This window comes from Strix aluco, chromosome 3 (genome assembly GCF_031877795.1).
Source record: "Strix aluco isolate bStrAlu1 chromosome 3, bStrAlu1.hap1, whole genome shotgun sequence".
Taxonomy (NCBI): domain Eukaryota; kingdom Metazoa; phylum Chordata; class Aves; order Strigiformes; family Strigidae; genus Strix; species Strix aluco.
In genome coordinates this window covers 106,834,760-106,854,993 of record NC_133933.1, presented here as the reverse complement: position 1 = coordinate 106,854,993, position 20,234 = coordinate 106,834,760, and the positions used below count along the sequence as shown (strand labels likewise).

Below are 20,234 nucleotides of genomic sequence, written 5' to 3'. Positions count from 1 at the left end.
ATGCCCCAGCCACGTTTCTGCTCCTTTCCTTGCACCAGCTCTCACATTTGTTGCACTTCTGACAAAGCCTGGAGGCACTAGCCTAAAAGAAAGACAAGGGACAATTTCCTGTCAAGTTTGTGGATTGTGGATCTCTTCTAGATGTCAAAACTGTTACTAAGAAAACTGTGGCTGTTGATAGTGTAGCAAAGGTATTTTAAGAAGTAACATGATTTAAAATTATATGCTGGAGTTTTAAATACAGACCTTGACTAATATTCTCCTAAGAGTATCAGTGCATATGAGGGTCTTCCTTTGATTGCAGTGACAACTGATTGTTCTGCCATTAATTTGAAGTTTTAGATCTTTCATATTCTTGTCAGTGGTGGTCTGATAAATACAGAATAATTTAACTAAAACTAGCTTTCTTCATATTTTCAAGAGGGAAAACCAAAGAATATGCATAAGGTTTCCATGAGAAACAGCTATTTCTGTTCAGACCTTGACTGTGCTTAGTAATTAATTTACAAAAGAGTTCAAAAGAACTTTCATGAGTATTGAACAGGTTGTATTACAACACATATTGCATGTTTAGTCATCTAATGTAGATACAGAGAAAATTGCAGGGGTAATGACAGTCTGTAGTGTTTTTCCTCTAATTTTTGTTTTGAATTTCCAGAAGTGGAGTAGATCCAGTAGAAAACCTAGCAACAGAAAATACAACATTTACAGCTAGCCATTTGCTAAATATGCATTGACGCTACAGTGTTTGACATATATTAAGCTGTCAAAAGCTTTTCAAGTTATTTTTCTTGCATCCCTACTAAAAATGTCCTGCGCTTTATTCAAAACTTATCTTTGTGAATTTAAACCAAAGGAACTTAATCAGCCCTTCCCATACCTGTGGTCATCATCCTGACATTTTGTTCCCTAAAATGTTTAGTTTATACATAAAAGTGAGCAAGATGGAAAATTAATTTAAGCATCCATACTCAATTTTGCCTAGTTCTAGTGACAAGGCAAAATAAGAAAACCACTGATGAGTCTCATCAGTTCTTTTTCCAAATACTTTTTCAGAGTACAGACAAGACCTCCCTACTTCTCATACTCCAGATGTCTCAAGTTATCTTTAACCCAGTAATGCTTGGTCTTACTTGCCTTGCCCTTGTTTCAGAGTGGCAGTGTTCTTTGGATTGTGGCCATGTCTGGTTTCTTCATGACTCATCTGAAGTAGAATTTAGCCCATAATTTGAAACATTTTTTTCAAACTCTGTGCCAGTGTGCAACTGTCTCATTGTAGAAGGTCATCCATAAATGCCACAAAATCCTTAAATTTTTGATTCACGATACATTTTTTTATATAAAGACAAAAAATACAGTTTTGTCAAAGTATTTTAACACACTTCACTTCTAATTAAAATACTAAAGATGTAAATTGTTTATTTGTAGTATAATTGAAGTCTGCACACTAGGAAGGGTTTCTTGGGATGAGACTATCTTTTTGGATCCTACTGAACATAGATAACAGTGAAATGTAATATAGTCTTTATAAAAAGAAGAAAACACTCTCACAGCGGTTCATATAGCCAGTATGAAGTATTTAACCTACATATATATGCCGCACATGCTGCTTAATGTGTATTTATGTAATGAATGGAGCACCATATTGCCAGGCTCTCCATGTGTGCTTATATTTGTATTTCCACATCACTGCAATGTACTGGTGTTATGAAGACAAAATACTATAAAAATTTTAATTTTGAAAGCAGTTTTGTTCTCTTTAAAATAGCTTTTCATACTTGTTTTCACAGTCTATCTATGTTCCTACTGCTTATAAGTTATAATAAAAATGGAAGAATCACTATCCCTTCCAAGATCCATTTATCTTGAAAGACCTAAGGGAACACATTTTTTAGGACATTGCATCAATCCCCATCAGTCGGACCTTAAGCTATTTTAAATCAGATTTTAATAAAATAATATATTTCTCTATCTTTTCTGAAAGTTAGTTATCAATTTTAGTAGCTTGTAACTTTTGGAATAAATTAGTACACTGCAGAAGAAAAAAGCGATCATGTCTGGAAAAGAGACATTTTAAATTGCCTTTTTTCCTTTTTTTTCTTCTTTCTTTTTTTCTGTTTTCCTGGGGCAGGAAGTCCCAATGGACTATGTGTTGTTTCTCAAGAGAGGGGAAAAAATCTTTTGGGAATGTATATGGGAATGCTTGAGATGTCTCTATGCTATTAGATTCTTACATGCCCCACTGAGCATGTCTGCATGTCCAGACCTCCAGCTAAGATTTTTCTCTTATCTCATTTTCCTGTCAGCAAACAAAAGGTGAAAGTAACATCATAAATGAATACGAGCTGAAAGTGAGCTGTGATTTATTGGAAAATACTCAAGCTAAAAGGTTTAAATGCTAACTCTTAAAATAGTGAATACAGACTTTAAAATAAGTTATACACAGGAGATGGTTCAGTTAATGCCACTTCTGCACTAAATTAAAGCTACCAACTTATTCTCATATCTGGTTACATCTCATTTAGAGGAAGATGTTATGCTTTTATAATTTACACTTACTAGCAGAATGAAAAAAATTCCCTCCTTCATTGGCAATAATCGAATAAAAACCAATTATTTCATTAATATAACATGAAATAAAGGCATTAAATGCCTTCATTGTCTGCGCAAATATTTATGAATAATGGCTTTCACTCTGTGTTCTTGACTGGAAGTATTTTGTACCAATACTAAAAGGTATAACAGCATGATCATTTCTACTGTATGTTTTGAACTAACTACAAAAGTTGCAATCAAAATGATGACCTAGAAAAAGCAAAAGAATGCATAGGAAAAGGGAAGAGACTTTGAGAGCTGAAAGTATTCCAAAGGCTATCTTAGAGTCGAGCTCCCACCATTCCAGACACTGAGCTTATTTTGTACATGTGATATCACACTACTGCTTTCCTAAATGCACATGTGTTTTCATATGGTTTGTCACTTGGAGAATGACATAGTTTCTTTACACTATATGTGTTGCATATAATTTTTACGATGCATTTTTTTAGGAGATGTAAATAAAATTGCAAATGAAAAATATTCTTGAGATTTCAAAAAATGTTGTTAATAGAAACTAAATAGTCAACTTGAAAAACCTTTTAATAGTGTGAATTTCTATATAGGTAAGGAATTAATTTAAAATCAAAATTTAACAATACCTTCAGAACCAAAATCAATTATTTGGTGATTAGCCGTTCTCATTAAGAGTTAAGGATATTCATTAAGGCAGTAATCTAAGATTCTGAATCACCATTTTTCAGGATCACAGCTAAGTGGTATTTCTCTTAGAAATCAGGGAAGGAATTCATAAAGTTCCCATTAGTCTAAAAATAAAGAATAAATAAATAGTGTGAGTCATGAATGGCATTTTGCCGAAGTTCAGTAGCACTGAAGCCAGGAAGACAAGAAGCCAATGATGCTTCTGCCATTCACTGAAATGAATATAAATTTTCCTCGTAATGTGCAACAAGCCACCAACATTCAAAATTAGAATTCCTTATTTATGAACAGTATAAGAAATACTGCCAATCGATATTTAATTTTTAAATACTAGGTTATAGCATTGGGCTATAATTTCACAAACTGAATATTCAGACTTTTTGGAGACAAGCCCACATGTTTTCTGTCATATTTTGTACTTGCATGCTACCATCAGGGAATCAGGACTTTACCAGACTGGAATAAAGATGAGACTCTGCCCTAAAAAAGCCCACATTTCAATAAACGCTTGCTATGCCAGATCTAAGGTAATCCTTTCCCATTTGTGTATTTTTTTCTATTCCACTAAGCAATAGGTTGCTGAAATAAACTTACTATCAGGTATGCTGATGGAGGAACTTACATTTTTCATGAAAGACATGGCTATATAGCCTTATAAACTTTGCAAAATTTTTAGATACAAATTTGTATCTATCACAGATTTTTCATAATATAAAACTATTTATCTTTTTTTATCTCAACTTACAATATCAAATGAATTTTTTTATTAATTCCTCTTTAAACAGGACAGCCTATTTTAGAGAATAGCTCATGATGTGGTGGAGCAAATCATAGTACAATTTTTTTAGGAAATGTGCAGCAAATTCCTCTTTTCAAAATACGTTTTTGGGCAAGTGAAAAAGAGCTAGGCATTCACAGTTCATTCTCAGCATTGCTTTCTAGGGAAGTAGTCATCTTGCGTTCCACTTCCAACCAGAAGGAAGAATGATTCGGAGTTCAAGGATCAAACTAGTTAGGAAGCTGTGGAACACAATTAGTCCCTTTTGTAAGCTATAAAACTGGGTGTCTCATGTTTCAAAGCTGTGTTCACAGAGCATCTTTCAGCATGAAAAATCATTAGATTTTTTTTTTAAACTTCACAGATAAAGGAAACTGAAAGCATTTTGAGTAGTTCTTACACTTTGCAACATACTGGCTTCTAAATATAGTTTATGGAGCTTTTATAAGATTTTTTTTCTTGAAGAAGAAGAAGAAGCCTCAATGATGATGCTACCAAGAGAGAACCAGTCATTTGAGCTGAAGGCCTGCCAATTTCTGAATGCTCAGGACTTTGAGACAGTACGCACAGCAGCTGATTTCAGTTTTGAAGGATGGAATTTCCCTACTAAGAACTCACATGCTGATTTTCCTGTATGTTTGCAAAAAAACCCCAAGGTAATAATTTCCTCTCTTAAGTGCTGTAGTTCTTTAAGACATGCTGCCATCTTTCCACTTTTTTCATTGCTAATATGCTATGGACAGGAGAGGTGGTGTGTCTGAAAAGCTGCTACGTTTTCATCACCAGTCTGAAAATTCCTCACTTGCCAGACTAGACTTGTCAGAGAACTTTCCTGTGGTTTCTGAAACACTGGTTAGGGGAAGCAGGACCCCAAAACCACAATGGACTGACTGTGACTACAGAAAGCATTAAGGGCTGCCTTAAGTAGGAGAAACTCAGTTGGTCACCTCTGCTTAGTTAAAAAACTGAACATCTTGATATGTTCTTGTCAAATGCCACTTATTTCTTTCCTTTGCTGTTTCATTAGCACAGCTAAGAGTCTTTGAAGGAAAAGCTTCTGAGGAATTCCATGCTTGAAAGATAAAACAGGACACTACTATGTTAAGATTGGACAAACACAAATATTTGGAAATAAGATCAGTATGTATAGGCAGAAACAAAATGTAGTGTGTGATGAAGAAAAAAAAATATTTTAAATTATGTAATCCTGATAAAAAATACATTTTTGCCTCAATAGCTAGGATTATCCATCTAAAAGCAGGCAGTTTAGTTTGTTGGAACAGAACCAAGATGAAAGTCTTTCCATCCATTGCTTCCAAAAGTTCCTCTTTGTCTCTGGTGCCCCACTGAGCCCTCAGGCGGTGATGGAAAATCACCCTCTCAAGCTGGGTTCCAGTCAGTGCTTCTGAAAGCCTGAAGCCAGGCAGCTGCCAGATGGTGCCCTTCTATGAAGACCAGAAACTGGAGCCAGATCCTCTCAAAACAAACGATGCTATTGACATTGATTATAACAGAAGACGAGGAACTCTCAGCAAAAATGGCTGACAACCAAAGCTATGCACTATAGGATGGGTATATGGGAGGAAACTGTCTCTGTCTGTCAAGATCTGATGAGATGAGCCACTGAAGAGGGATACTTTTAAATGCACTTTCCAGAGACTCTGTTCTCAAGATGAGTAACCACATCTAGCAACAGAGTGCAATGTCACTGTACATCAAAGTACAATGTCATTGATGCAGCTAGCCAGAAAAAGAAGCTATCTGTCTTAATACCCAGGAGAGTGTGCATGTAGGTGAGGATTAAAAAGAAACTTAACGAGGACAAAAGAGTCCAGAATTGAGAATCCTGAATGACAAGGGACATAGAGAAAAGGGAGTTTGGACTGGACAGCCAGGAAGCTGAATGGTCTTAATGAAGGGAAAGAGAAGGCAGGGGGGGAAAAAAAAAAAAAAAAAAAAAAAAAAAACCAAAACTGAATATGTGTGAGCAGAATTTTTAAAATGGATGTGTCAAGGATAGGAATTCATAAAGGCAGTGACCCGCAAAAGGAGGCTGGAAGACTGATCTTAAAGCCAGCTGAGGGAAGGAATTGTCTGGTTGGCCTGAAGGTTAAAAAACATTGTGAAGTTGGAAGGAAATTCACTGAAGAAAACGGTGAGTGCAAAGGACTTGACTGGATGAGACTCTTGGAAAATGTTACTTCCACATGGACTTCAGAGGGACAAGAAAAGGAAAACGTGTATTTCCTTGTGATTAAAATTATCACTCTTTTTTCTATTCCAATGGCATCCTTACTAGTTAGAGGTAGTCCACGTGAAGTAAGCTTCAAAGCACATGTCTGATTTACTGGTTTACTGCATTATCAACTTCAAATAGTTAAAAAAAAAAAGGATTCACCTTTTGAGTCAATTTTTAGCTACATCAAGTGAAATCTGATTCACTAAGAAGTCAGTGGAAATTTTTCTACTTGCTTCGAGCAGAGCTAGGTTTTTGTATGCTATCCTCAGAGCCTTTTTAAAATAATAAAGTTTACCATAACAAAGCAGCTGAACTCAAGACATGGATAAGTTTTCTTTAGATCCAAGTCAAATAAACTTATGCGTCAGGGGAAAAAATTTGGGTATTATTAACTATATTTAAACGTTCTTCTGTAGCTGATGAACTGTAGTTGTCAGAATCCTTGCTTGTACATGGTAAGATTTCAACAGGGTCAGATTGTTTATATTTGTTGCAGTTTATACTCTTTCTAATGGTTAGGTTATTAGTCTTGGGTTTACCTTCTAGTTATTTGGACTTTATTTCATCATGTCAGAGTGGTTTTCAGAAAACATTCCAGTAAGGCTCCAGTAGCAGTTACAACAAGGTTTTTTGATTTACTATTACTTTATAGGCAATCATTATATCTGACAGAAAATCTGGCATCAGTATCGAAGTTTAATATAAGTGAAAACACAGCGATAGTTAATATGGTCAAAGTTCAGACCTCACGCAAGGAAGCTTAGTTTTATTTAAGTCAGTTCTTTAGCAGCAGAAAAATACAAGCATTTGTCTGGTTTTATTCATTCACTTAAGCTGTCTTTTGCCTACTTTATCCATTTTTTAAAGTTGTATTAAGAAACCGGGAGTTGGTGTTCCCTTTAAATAGTTAAATTACCGTTTATAGAAAAGCTTTCTGAAAAGAAAAGCAAAAACATGGAAATTGTTTCATTAAGTCTTCACCAGGGAATTTTCTAGAATAGTGGACTGTTTGAATGGACAGGATAATTGTGAGTGCAATAGGGAAGTATTGCAAGCGTGTTTTGCATTGCTACATATATTTCAGTCTTGATCTTTTTGATGTTTGAATGTTGACTTTTTGAACGTCTGAGATTGTCAGTTGACAGCTGATACCATGGAAAAATGAGGCTACTGCTTCTTGACCGATTGGCACATTCTCCTTAAGGGACTGGTTTATATTTCACTTTAAAACTATGGGTTTGATCTAGTATCTTCCAGATGGTTACACCTTGCAAATGGAAAACGGGGAGTAAAATTGTTACACAGGACATAATGTTCAAAGGAAAGGACCTATAGGAAGTATATGAAGTGTCTTAGTATGATGTCTACAAGTTCTGTGGAGAAAGACAAAACTGAAATGATTTTTAGATGCCAGCTATCAAAATTAAACCTCTCAGCCTACTCAAATACCTCAGTGTTAAGACTATACATCAGGTCATACGATGAACAGCAGGCCTCTGGTACACTGACATCGTATCTTATGTAGGGGAGCTGTTGGTGCTATGGCTATTGCCCAGGAAATGTCCTTTCCACTGAGCTGGGTGTCTCCCCATTCCCACACCCTGACAGAATGGAACAAAAGAGGCTTTTTCCTTCCAGGATCATGCACGTCAGGTGCAGGCCTGAACCAAAAAAGCAAGCATAGTGATGAAGCTGATATTGTGAGTACACAAGGTGAATGACTCTTAATGCTTGCAGCGGGAGAGTGAACAGGTCTGCAGAGCTGTTGTTTGGATGTGGCTTAATACACTGCTCAGTCATTTTTATACTACATATTTGAAGAAGATCCTACCATTTTAAATGGATACAATTTTTCTTTCTCCAAAGATGAGAACTTCTAGCTTTTCTCCCTGTCAAAAAGTTCTATTAAGTGAAGTGATAATTAAAGATGAAACGTTTGCCTAGTGTGTTTTCATGTGGTTTTGACAACCACTTTATTCAAAAAGCATACTAAAACATAGCTTCTGAAGTAGCTCAAATGATGACAGTTGTGTGATTGATTATGCTGTATGAATGCTCTTATGCTAGTTTTGACTTTATACTGGTTTACTCTGGTCCTCATGTATGCTTTAGCACAGCTTTTGAAATGCACACAGCTATTTTCAATTTCTTGATAATTACATTATTAAAAGGTACTACAGAGTCTAAACATTGAATGCCTCTTAAAGAATTTCAGTTGCTAACATTGAGAGAGCTGTAATGTATCAAGCAAGGCTTTTTTTTTCCCCTTCTGGAAACTTAAATAATAAGATGTAGCTAGCTATTCAATAAAATAGTCTGTTACTTAAAAAGAGTCTTTGTTATCACAACACACTGATTTTAATCCTTGACCAAAATCAATGATAGAAAGTTGATATTTTGTTCCCCAGAGGGTAAAGGAACTCTATATATAGTTTCCTTTTTTAAGCACTATCATGATGCATGAGACCTGACTATAAATTCAACACTGAAAAGATAATTGTTTCCCTACAGTGTTAAAGGGAGTTTGAGCAAAGTTAGGACACTATATGCTGCTTGGGTTTAACAGCAATCTCTAGGGACAGCTGAATTGGAAAGAAAGTTGCTGCCATCTAATAATTCTGAAGTATTTGCTCATCTAGAGAGGGAAATGTTTCACTCCTTGCTGCTTCTGTGAATAATGTAACTCTGTGAAGAATACCAGATTTCCATCCATACTTTTACTAACAGAGAGAGAAGTTAATGGAGAAAAGGTTGCATATTCTAGCAGCCTTTTCTTTTTAGCAGTAAGACCTTGTTATGACCTTAGTATGCTCCTGGAAGATATTACATAAAATGATAAAGCTTCATATGGGCAGTATATAGACAGCAGAAAAGTTCCTGTAGCATCCCTCTCTGTCCAGACTAAGCCATAATGTGCTGGAAGTTAGAATGAGGACAGGTATCTCCTAATCGTACAAATTGCAGGATACATTTGCTAAGCTTTGTAAACAACATCTTAATTTTAGGGTTAACCTGTTTCACAAACAGATAAAAACTAGTAGGATTTCCAGTAATTATTTGGAATATAGTAACCATTTTTTTAAAAAAAAAAAAAAAAAGGCATTTAAGGAGTAGTAATGTATTTTCCTAGGCAGCTTGAAGACAGACATGGTAAGTGCTCGCAGAACTATTTAAGTGCGGGATTTTTTTTATACAAAACATGGATCTGGATTTTGTAACCTGAAGAATTCTTTAACATTACCTCTGAGCTTGGTTTAGTTGGAATACACTTTAGGTTCACCAAATGGTATTTCATTTATTCTCACTAGAGAATAAATACAATTATTTTTTCCTCTGCCCCATTTCCTAGAGATATGTCTGTTAAAGGAAATGAAGTGATCACAGTATTTCCAGTTGTAAAGCACTTTTTAACTTTTTGTGTGTGTGTGAGGTTATTTGGTTTAATTTGTTCCACTGTGGAATGTGCCATATCTCTAAGGCATTTCTAAGTATTAAATTACTGTGCCATACTTTTTTTTTTTCCTGATGCTTTGCCCTATGAAATTATTGGATGCTCCTATTATTTTTTCCACCTGTAATTTATATTCTGAGAAATTCAGAGAATAAAATGGCAGATAAAATTGGCTGTGCTTATTTCTGAAACTTCTTATGCAATGCCATAGAAACTCTCCTGTTCTTGAAGGTTATATTGATATTTATGGTCCACTGACAAATTGTTTTCTCAGTGGTTTAGCTGTTATTACCAGTGAGAGGTTTCCTGGGGTGCATTTGGACTATTTTCTGTGTGACATCCTGGTTTCATATACTAGTATTTTTTTATTCAAGAACTACCTTCTCCTATTTTTCCTTCTGCAGTCTGTATGGGTATCCTTAAGGTTCCCATCACTAACATTGCTATCTAAATGCCAGAACCCTTTTTCTCTGAATTACAATTTGCATCATCTGTTCCAGGAAGAATTTTTTTACAATAAGGGTGATGAGACACTGGAACAGGTTGCCCAGAGAAGCTGTGGATGCCCCATCATTGGAAGTGTCCAAGGCCAGGTTGGACGGGGCTTTGAGCAACCTGGTCTAGGGGAAGGTGTCCCTGCCCATGGCAGGGGGGTTGGAACTAGATGATCTTTGAAGGTCCCTTCCAACCCAAACCATTCTGTGATTCCATGATCCTGTCAGGATGTGGGAATGGGAAGACACCAAACTCTATGGAAAGGCCATCAGTCCCTATTTGACTCTTGTACCTAAGCTGTTTTAACAAGTGGGAAGCATAATGTTTATCTATATATTCATATCATATTTACAGCCTAGTCCACATTTCTACTTTCTACCTATTTTCTCTTGACTCTGAGGCTTACAAACTTTAGTGCCAAAGTAGTATGCCAGGATGAGGACTGTGCAGCATGCTAGCTTTTGCAACTTCTTCAGCAATGCTGATAAATCTGCCTCTTCAATGAGGATTTCTTTTAAGTTTTCCATTCCTCTATTTCTCTCTCTTCCAGGCTGAAGAAGCAGACTGAACTTGCTCTAGGGAGCTAATTAAGATAGACTGGGTCATCTGATGAAACTCTTGGTTTGCTAAGCTCCACAGAAGGATCTGAGAGTGGCACATCTCTGTTGTAGACCCCAATGTAAGATCTGACACTGTGTCTTCTAAATCAGTTGGAGCATTTTGTATGTCTAGCTCTATAATAATGGTAATGGTGGGGGAAGACAGTCTTTCTTTGCCTCCATCATGGCTTTCAGCCAAAGCTATGTAAAATCCCATGAAACAACAGATGCAGCATTAACGTAAAAGGTTGTTAAATAAATAGTGGTTTACTAAGCTGCCTTAGTTTACTGTAAGAAGTATTGTAAATCAAATAATGCATAATATGGTATATTTTCAAAACCATAAATACTGTAGTATGAAAAGGACAGTATAATACAGTCATTGAAGATACCGGATGTCAAATTTTGAAGGTTAGAAATGGGTATGTGTGTCTTCTAGGCAAAATTCTGTTCTAAGCAATACATACATGATAGCTTGCTTCTTGTGATTAGGAATCAAGCAAATTATATCAATTATTTTCCTTGGTAAAATATGGGGAGGTGCACATTATTGAATTTGTTCAGAATTAACAACAAAAAAGGAGCAGTAGCAAGATAATTGTAAAAGAAACACCATTCTGAACCTCAGTCTCTCTGCAAAAGTTTCTAAGATATTCTAAAGGTTATGCTGTTATGTTTTATATGTTAAGTGGGTATACAAACAAAAAGGACTGGAAACTGTCAATTCAAGCATCTCCAGGCTCATTTCCTATATGTGCACGTGAAGAAAGAATATATAGAAGAAAAATAAAGCACTTGATGTCAATAATTTAATGAAGAAAGTCTTCCAATTTGCTGTTTGGATCAAAGATGATAATTTATGATCATATTAATAACAAACAAAGCACAAGAAAATGTATCTTGAATGCTAGTAAGAGACCGGTTCAGTACAACAAGCCTCTGTTTATCACATTTTTTGCAGATAACATCTTGGAGATGGCAAGCTCTCAACTTCAATTTTGTCTTGTATATCTTTACAAGAAAATCTCTAGTCTTCTTTGTTGATTTTGTACAATTTCATACCTGTATCGCCAATTTGGTATTTGTGGAATGATGCAGAAATAGTCTTTACAACATAGTTTTTAAACACATGCAAAAGTGTCATTTAAAATCCTTTCACAGAAATTTACCTACAAGAGATATAACAATAAATGGCATAGTCATATCATTTAAAGTAGCATGAAAACTTTATCCGGTAACATGTACTAATCTGAAAGTAAAAAAGTATTTTCTTTTGGGTCCTGCCAGCACTCTTGCTTAGCAAATACATAGTTGATGGACAGAAACAAGCACTTTTCCCAATAAGTGAAAACAGATGCATTACTTAAGAAAGGAATGCAGCTCTTGATTCAGAGTCAGAATCATCTGTTGCGTACTTCAAAATCCAACACCATACAATATATTTGTCCTTGGCCATTGTGTGCAGATGGTTTTGGATGATGGCATGTCAGAATATCTTTTTGTATTTGAGATATGAAGTTCAGTACAAGTATGACAATAATTATAACCTTTCACTGGTAATTGCCAGTGAAAATGATAAGCATTCATTCCTGTACATCTTAAAACATCTGATTTTGTTGTGCTTAGGAAAGAAACATGTTTCAAAGTGACAAAGGGTTTTTAGCTTCCAGGATATCATGGCAAGGAAAAATGAATCTCAGTTCAGAGTATCCAAAGATACTGCATCTCTATCAGCAAAATATCCTCCTCCTAGTCTGCTGGGATGGTTCAGGGTGAAGTTCTGGTCTTAGGTTAAATGTTGACTTCTGGCACAGACTTTTATTCTCTAGTCTTTTGATGTGATGATAAACTGCAATTACCTATATTCCATATGCTATGATTAATTTGATCATACATTGTTTTCAGCTGTTTATAACAGGAACGACTAAGAAAATATGACCCATTTCTTTTACACTATTGCTTTGGACAGAGTCATATCTCCTGAGTCATAGTTTATTTACTAAGAAGTAAATTCAAGTCAGCATTCAGTTATTTCAGAGTCTTAATACCTGAAAAAATGCAGTTCCTTGAGTAGAAATGCTGTGACCCAAATAGTAAAGCTGCCATTAATTCAGATAGAGATTTGTTTAATTGTGGACCTTAAGAGAATTGCCTGTCTTCTAGGAGTATCTGAAAACCTGATATTGTTTTTATATAAAACAATTCCAAAGTATAATAGCCAACATAAATGTCTACATTTAACATTTCTGATCTTGTATCTCAACTGTATGCCAGTCTGCTATCCTCTCAAATTAATTGAAAATCTTATTATTGAGAGGTTTGTTCTCCCTGCCCACAGACGCATTAGAAAAAAACTTACACTTCAATATACAGATTGGTCCCAAGGTAGGAAAAGTCAAGGAAGAAAGTTAATTTCAGGTATGTTGCTGCACAGTTGATATAGGGTTTTGGCCTTTGCTCTACAGCATCGCTTACTGGCTTACTGCTAAACACTGGATTAGGTGGAATAGTGGTTTGTTCTGGTGTGTCATCTGAACACTTAAACATCACCAACTTTTGAGAAGACATTCTCCAGTTTTATGCATGGTACATTGAGTGGTGACATAAAGGCATTAATACAGTTCAGACCAAAAAAAATGTGTTTTCATAAAGCAGCAATTTGTGGCAATTGTAGAACAAAGTCTTCTGCTCTCCATGCAGGACCAGATCAGAAAAGAATCTGGACCTATGTAACTCATTTTCTTCCCATTGTGTTTGTCCATTAACCAGCTATAGTGCACACTTCCCGTGCTGTTCCATTCATACAGCCTAGTCTTCATTCAGAAACAGAATGTTTCCTTTAGTTGATGGATTAAAGGCAGGAGCGGGGGAGGAGTGTAAAAATTTTTTGGATGTGCAATACTTCAGGAACAATGTTTAAAGGTTAATTCACACTAAAAGTTTGTAATGTATTTTTTTTACACAACTTTAGAACAAAACAGCTGCTGCCTCTTAAGTGAGCAAAAATAATGTTTTAAAAAAGCAAGACCCAAAGCAGTTTTTTGTGCAATTGATGAGAAGTTAATGTCAGGTTACTTTTTAAATCACTCTTACATTACACTTTCAATACAGTATAAAAACTAAGCGAACTTTTTTTTTCCACCCTGCCTTGACTAATGTAGCATTATATTTTGGTAAATTGAAATATGAACCTAGGAATATGTATTAGTGACCTTAAAAAAACAGCAAGTAAACTCTGTAAGCAACTTTAAAGGTTATTGTTTGCTTTTCATCTTCACTTGCAGACCAGGTGTCTCTAGCAAAGCAAATCTGAGGAAAAGCTACTTTTGTTGGAGTCTTTGTGAACAAAACAGATGACATAAAGAGCAGGTGTTAAAATAGTGAAAAAGACAAACAGCAGTTATTTTACAGGATGTTTAGCTGTGGAACAGCTAGAAAAAAAATCAGGCTATTCTAAAGCATCTTATTTGGAAATCTTTTCTCAAATAAAAGAAACACTGCTCTGTCTTGTAAAACAGAATCTGCCTTTTGATCCCCCAAAGAATGGGTTAGATATACTTATCCTATTCCTCTTGTAACTGATTTCCCAGGGACTGACAGGAAAAAGCATAGTTTTCCTAAATAAGGATGCTGGAATTTGCTTACTGGTTTCTGTTTACCTGATGCCACTTATGATACTGTGTTCTGCCTACTTAAGTGGCATTTAGCACTGGAGTCTTGTGTGTGATTTTACTATTTATGTTAGGAAATTGCTTAGCAGCTGGGTAGATTAGACTGGTTTACTTTGTGTGTTTTTCATCCTGCATTGCACATCTGTTAATGTTGGTCTTAACATTACAATAGTGAGCATTGTAAATAAGTAGAAAGGTAAGTAAGTATTTGGAGGGAAGTATGTTTGCCTGTGAGATTAAAAAAACAAAAGCTACTGAACTGACATTATTTGGGTGTCTAAATAAAGCATCCTAAACCCATGAAGACAGATTTAGAGGCCCACACTTCAGCCTTCAAGTGTATGCATTTTGGATTTAAGCTTCAAGGTTCATTTTCAGGTAGATGAAGACACTGTGCTTTCTGCTCTGAAGTGTGACTTCTGTTTCTTAGGCACACGCTAGTTCTGTAACTTTGTAACTGATAAGTGAACCCTAATGCAAAATTATTTTATAGTCATGTAAGAAGTGGCTACTCATTGTAGAGAATTGTGAATTGTCTCCATTTGCAACAAGTATTTATTTCTTTATGAAAAAACCCTTATGACATGACTGGAACACTTATCTGGAGATACTGTGTCAACTACTCAGTTAAGTCCTCAAAATATTTATTGCGTGGAAGATAGACATCTTAGTATGAAACATAAACACATAAAATCACTATGCAATTAAACTATACTACAACATTTTTTCAGGTACCAGTGAAATAAAAGTTTATTGAACTGAATTAAAAATCTATTGAACTGTATAGCATTTAGAATTAAATGAGTTTCTATAAAAATGTGGAATGGTGATCAGGTTTATTCTCCAGTAATTTTAAGAATATATGCAGTATACATTTTTTTTCTGATGTTTCAAGTATACTTTTACAAATGTTGCCACTCTGGCAATAAACATGTCATTTTCCCTTAGTTGCAATGGAGTTGCATTGCAGGAAGCTATGTGGCATCTGCAACACCTTTTCCAGAATATTTTTTCCTCGAATAGTGTATATTTGAGTGGAAATGTTACAGGATGCAAAGGATATCCGCTAATGAACTTTCTTGAAATTCTGTCACTTCACTGGGCTAATTTCACTGCAAGTCAGAGTTGCAGTCTTTGCTTAGAATTACAGTTCTTTATCAGTGGGGCTTAATATGTTAATTTCTGCATGCAAGTTTTGAAAAACTTTTTTCAAACATGCCTCAGATAAAGGTACATTTTATATTTTTTTAAACAGAGGTAAAATAGCCCTTGCCAGTTAATTATAAATTAGTAGCTGGTTCTTTCATGTCAGAAATTTCAGACATGTTCACAGTCTGCCTGTGTATGTAATTAGTATTTGTCCAAGCAACTCAAATGTAATGACAAACTTTAAAGCACAGGCTCTGCAGAACAGTGTAGTTCTCTGTTCCCTTCTAGTCAGTAAAATTACGTTCTCAGACTTCAAAACAACTTTTTGATTGAAAGGTAATTCAGGAATTTAGTTCTGATAGTGCATTTTGTGAATTTAGAAAGAGAAGGGAAAAAACCCCACAATGAAATAGATAACAGGATGTTGTAAACAAGATTTTTAGAATAGAAATGATATTATCCTACCTTCATTAGCCACTGGGTGTTGTTTTCCATGATGTTTTCGAGTAGTTGCAGTCTTTGAACTGAATCATCGTAATCTAGAGGTGCATCCCTTTGCACCGCGTTGGACACGTAAGACGCCGAAGATCGGCAGTTGTCCGTCTCGGGCAGAAGGAAGGTGTAGCTGCATGACCCATGCTGGACCTGGTACTGCTTCTTGCCTATCGTCTCCATGCTCTTACTAAAGGAGTTGTATCCTGAAGCTAAGAAAATGCTGCAGCCCAAAAAGAAGCAAGCAGTCAGCTGCATTTTAAACCCCGCGGCAGCCCAGCAAGGCGAGAGTGCCTCAGCGCGCCGGCCGCAGCCCGGACTAGTGAACCTGCGCCGGGACGGAGCGCTCTGGGGCCATGTGCCGTCAGGCTGAGGGCTGGGCTTTTCTACTGGCCCGGTCGGCAGCTGGAAACGTGCCGTCCGCTCCCCCGCCGCCGTGCCCGGAGCTGTCAGACGCCGAAAGCACAACCCGTCCCCCTGAGGCTGGGGCCCGGCCCCGCGCGGTTGCCTCCTCCTCGCCGCTGCCGGGCTCTGCCGGGTCGGTCCCCGCGTCCCCCTGCCCTGCCCTTCTACCAGAAGTTGATAAGAGCGGGCGGACACGCGGAGCGGAGCTGCTCCTCCTCCCGCCCCGCTCCGCCAGGGCCGGCCGGCCGGGGGGGCCGCTCGCCCGCCCGCGGGGCTGCGCGGGGCTGCGCGGGGCTGCGCGGGGCGAGAGGAAACCCCCGGGAGGAGCCGGCAGCAACAGGACCCCCGCGAATTCCTGCGGCACGGCTCTAATTAAGAATTTCCTAGACAGAGCAGTCAGTTCCGATAGCCTCCAACTATGCTTGTAAATTATCTGTGGTCGTAATCATTTTCAAACACTGTCCAAAAAAATAAGTTCCTGGGCTTGTTTGTTCTTCTTACAGATTTTTTTTTTTTTAATGTGCTGAAGCGAGATGTAAGTTCGTTTGTGTTTAATGCATCGTGTAATTACAGAGAAAGACACTGTCCTAAGCACACAAAAGCAGGCTTGGGCACGTCCTTGCAAAGAGAACAAGAGAGGGGGTTTAATTAAAAGTTTTCAGTTGAACACGGACTTTGTACTTTACTGAATTTCTGAGATGAATACTCATTTTTAGGCACGTCTTTCAAGAGTTAAGCGTTTTCAAGCTGCTTTTTTAAGGCTTTTTTTGTCTATACTAAATGGCTAACTTTGGAAGTGCTAACGTTAACAAGAGTTACAGATCACAAGTCAGCTGGGACTGGAAGAGGGAATAACTGCCCAGGCGCAGTGGCAGTAAGGCATCGCCGCATGGCTGGAGAGCAGTTACCCTGTCAGCTCTCCCTAGCCCAATTCCGTGCCCTTGGAAGTGGGAAATATCCGTAAAAGGTGAGGGAAGCTCTAATAAAGTAAGTCTTTGAAATGTATATGTAAGAGTAAAAAGGAGCTTCGCCCTACTTCCCACTCTTATGTTCTCTGCAATGATCAGTGATCTTGAAAAAAATGGAAAATTACTAACCAACTTACCAAACCCTGGGGAAGAGTTGATTCCACTGAAATTTTGGAAGATTTTTCTTCTCTGTTTTAGAAAACGTCTTCTTGAAACCAGCACGATAGGATACTGACTCCTGAAGACAAACTGCCTGAGAGTTTTGCTAGGTCTGGATCTGGCAGCTATAGATTTTTCTTAATTAAAATAAACAAAGGGAATGGCATGCTAGTCAAACTAACATGAATTACAGACCAAAGTTTCTCTTATCGGAGGAAAATCGCAGCACGCCTTGGGATCTCTTAGGACAGACTTTCTTACACAACTTGCTCTATTTCATATAGTGTATTAATATGGTTTTTACTTTTTAAATCATGGAAGTTGTGTTCAGTTGTGTGTCAAAAATAGTTGTAGCAGCTAAAATGCATGCCTTACATTGTTGGAAGCTGTTGGGATTTCTTCACATACTACATAGTTACCTCTGGAAAGGAAAATCTCTAGAATTCAATTCTGGAGACTTCCAGAAAAGTTCTAATTATACTTGGACTGTGACCTGTGAAACCATCTTGTCAGATTTTTTTCCCGTGGAGTATTCATCTGCCATTGTTCATCCTTCCAGCCAGAGGAAATGGAGGAATATGTTTGGAACTTGGGATACAGTCAAGATTATTTTCTACAAAATGTGTATATTTGGAGGGTTTGACATATAAATTATGTGTTCTCCATCCCTTCAACTTTCAACTTTCAACTTTGTAGCAAAGCAAATTAATGTGACAGCTACCTGTGTTAATGAAGTTTGAAAAGCTTTTTGTATACTGATTTCTACTTTTCAGTATATTGAAGTCTGTTTAATTCCATGTGAGTAACAGTCTTTTACAAGGTAACTGAGAAACCTATTATCCAATGAAGACAACATGTAGGATTAGTTTTGTACACTAGACTGTGTGAAGCATTTCTAGGTATCTAACCAGACACTCAAATTCAATATTTTCTGTTATTTGAGTATTTTATATTAATTTGCTAAGTTAAATGAGAATTTGCTGTTATGACTTGTACTTGTCCTTAAATTGGTCTTAAATTCTATGCTTGCTTTTCTTCTCACAGCTGGCCCCAAAAATATAGGGCCCTCAATAGACTAGTGCTGAAAATAAGATTGCTCCAGCCCTGAAAGTGTCTGTCTCCTAATGAGGAAGAACTGGAGGATAATCTTAATTTTTCTGATTATGTTTTCCTGAATTTTTTTTAATCCTTTAGTTAGATATTAAAGGTAGAGACTGACCAGTATAGTCTTTTATAAGTTTTCTTTTTAATTATTAGACTTGAACCCAAGGGACTGTACATATCTAAAAGACAAGATTTAAGGGATGCTGAGAATTCATTAGACAGGATCCCCATGAGAGGCTTGATTAAATCAATAGTTTTTGAATTGCTATGAAGCTTGCCATCTGTATGCCACACTGGTGAGTCAAAGCACCAACATAATCTGGCAGCTCAGTTTTGCTGGGTTTTTGAGGAGAGACTGGAGTGTCTCTAAAGGTTTGAACTGGAATCTGTTTTCCTTTAGGAAAGGCCGATGCATGACCCTGGGAGGCCCTTGAGCTGTAATGGGGCCAGGAAGAAAACTGAACTTGGAGGCTGCCTAACAAGGCTTGCTGTATCTTGGACCTCCACTAGGGAGAACTGTGGTTGTATGAATACTGGAAAGAGAAACTAGTTCACCTTTTACTGTTTTTTTGGCTGGATTTGGTTTTTTGTGGGTTTTTGCGGTTTTTTAGAATGAATGAATGAATGAATGAATAAATGAATGAATGGCCAGTTGCTATGACAGCTGTCAGCAGTTTGGGGAAAAGGTATGCAAAGTGCAGGTATTATTCTGAGAAGTGACAACAAATTACTAATGGAAGACTCTTAGCAGCCCAGCAGGCACCACCAGTTAGCTACTCTGCTGTGCTTCTCATCTAGCTCTTGGAGTAACACCCTGAGGTTCACCATGGTAATGTTTTCCCCAACTTTTCCTTGATAATTCAAGGATGTAGGGGCAATAACTGGAATACAACCCCCAACACACACACATAACTGAGGGAGGATTTGGCTGTTTACCCATCTGGGTCCAATGGACTCATACTGCTTTAATGAAGTGCTCTTTCCCACTGCCCAAGAAAGTTAGTGAGCATTCACCTTGCCAACAAAATAAGCATACATCCTTTTAACCCTTCACTACAGGATAGTGCCATATTTGGTGCATCTTTTGGAGCATTTGACTGTGATCCTTCACCCTTTCTATCCCTTTGGGAGCAGCTTTCCCAGCTGTGGAGGAGGAAGTGGTCTTCTCTGCCTCCCCAGGGAGTCAAAGCCAGTCGGAGTTCAGGGGGAAAGAAAGTATTAACAGCTAAATTTAGAAAACTGGTGTGAAAAGCAAGGCAAGTTAAATACATTTTTGTCCTTGAAAACTGAGGAGGAGGAAGGAAGATGCCTGAATACAGCCTTTTTACTGAGCCTCAGAGGCATAATAGCAAGTCTGCTTGCAGGGCAGGACTTATTCCAGAAAAGCTGAATGACAGAGAAGCTCTGTCTCTTGTCAATTATGAGAAGGAACATCTCATTGTTAGACATGTTAAAGTAGGAAGGTA

General features: G+C 37.2%; 2 protein-coding genes across 3 annotated transcripts in view; one reads left to right on the top strand and one right to left on the bottom strand.

The window, feature by feature from the left end:
* The window catches only part of ANGPT2 (angiopoietin 2), a 44,783-nt gene extending 27,723 nt beyond the window's left edge, over positions 1–17,060 (bottom strand). For both annotated transcript variants that reach the window (XM_074819923.1, XM_074819924.1), the window contains exon 1: positions 16,106–17,060. In XM_074819923.1, the coding sequence (XP_074676024.1) occupies positions 16,106–16,390 (285 nt within the window). In that variant the 5' untranslated portion in view covers positions 16,391–17,060. The remainder of the gene's footprint in view (positions 1–16,105) is intronic.
* Positions 1–20,234, top strand: part of MCPH1 (microcephalin 1) — a 133,951-nt gene that overhangs the window by 82,881 nt on the left and 30,836 nt on the right. The window lies entirely within an intron of this gene.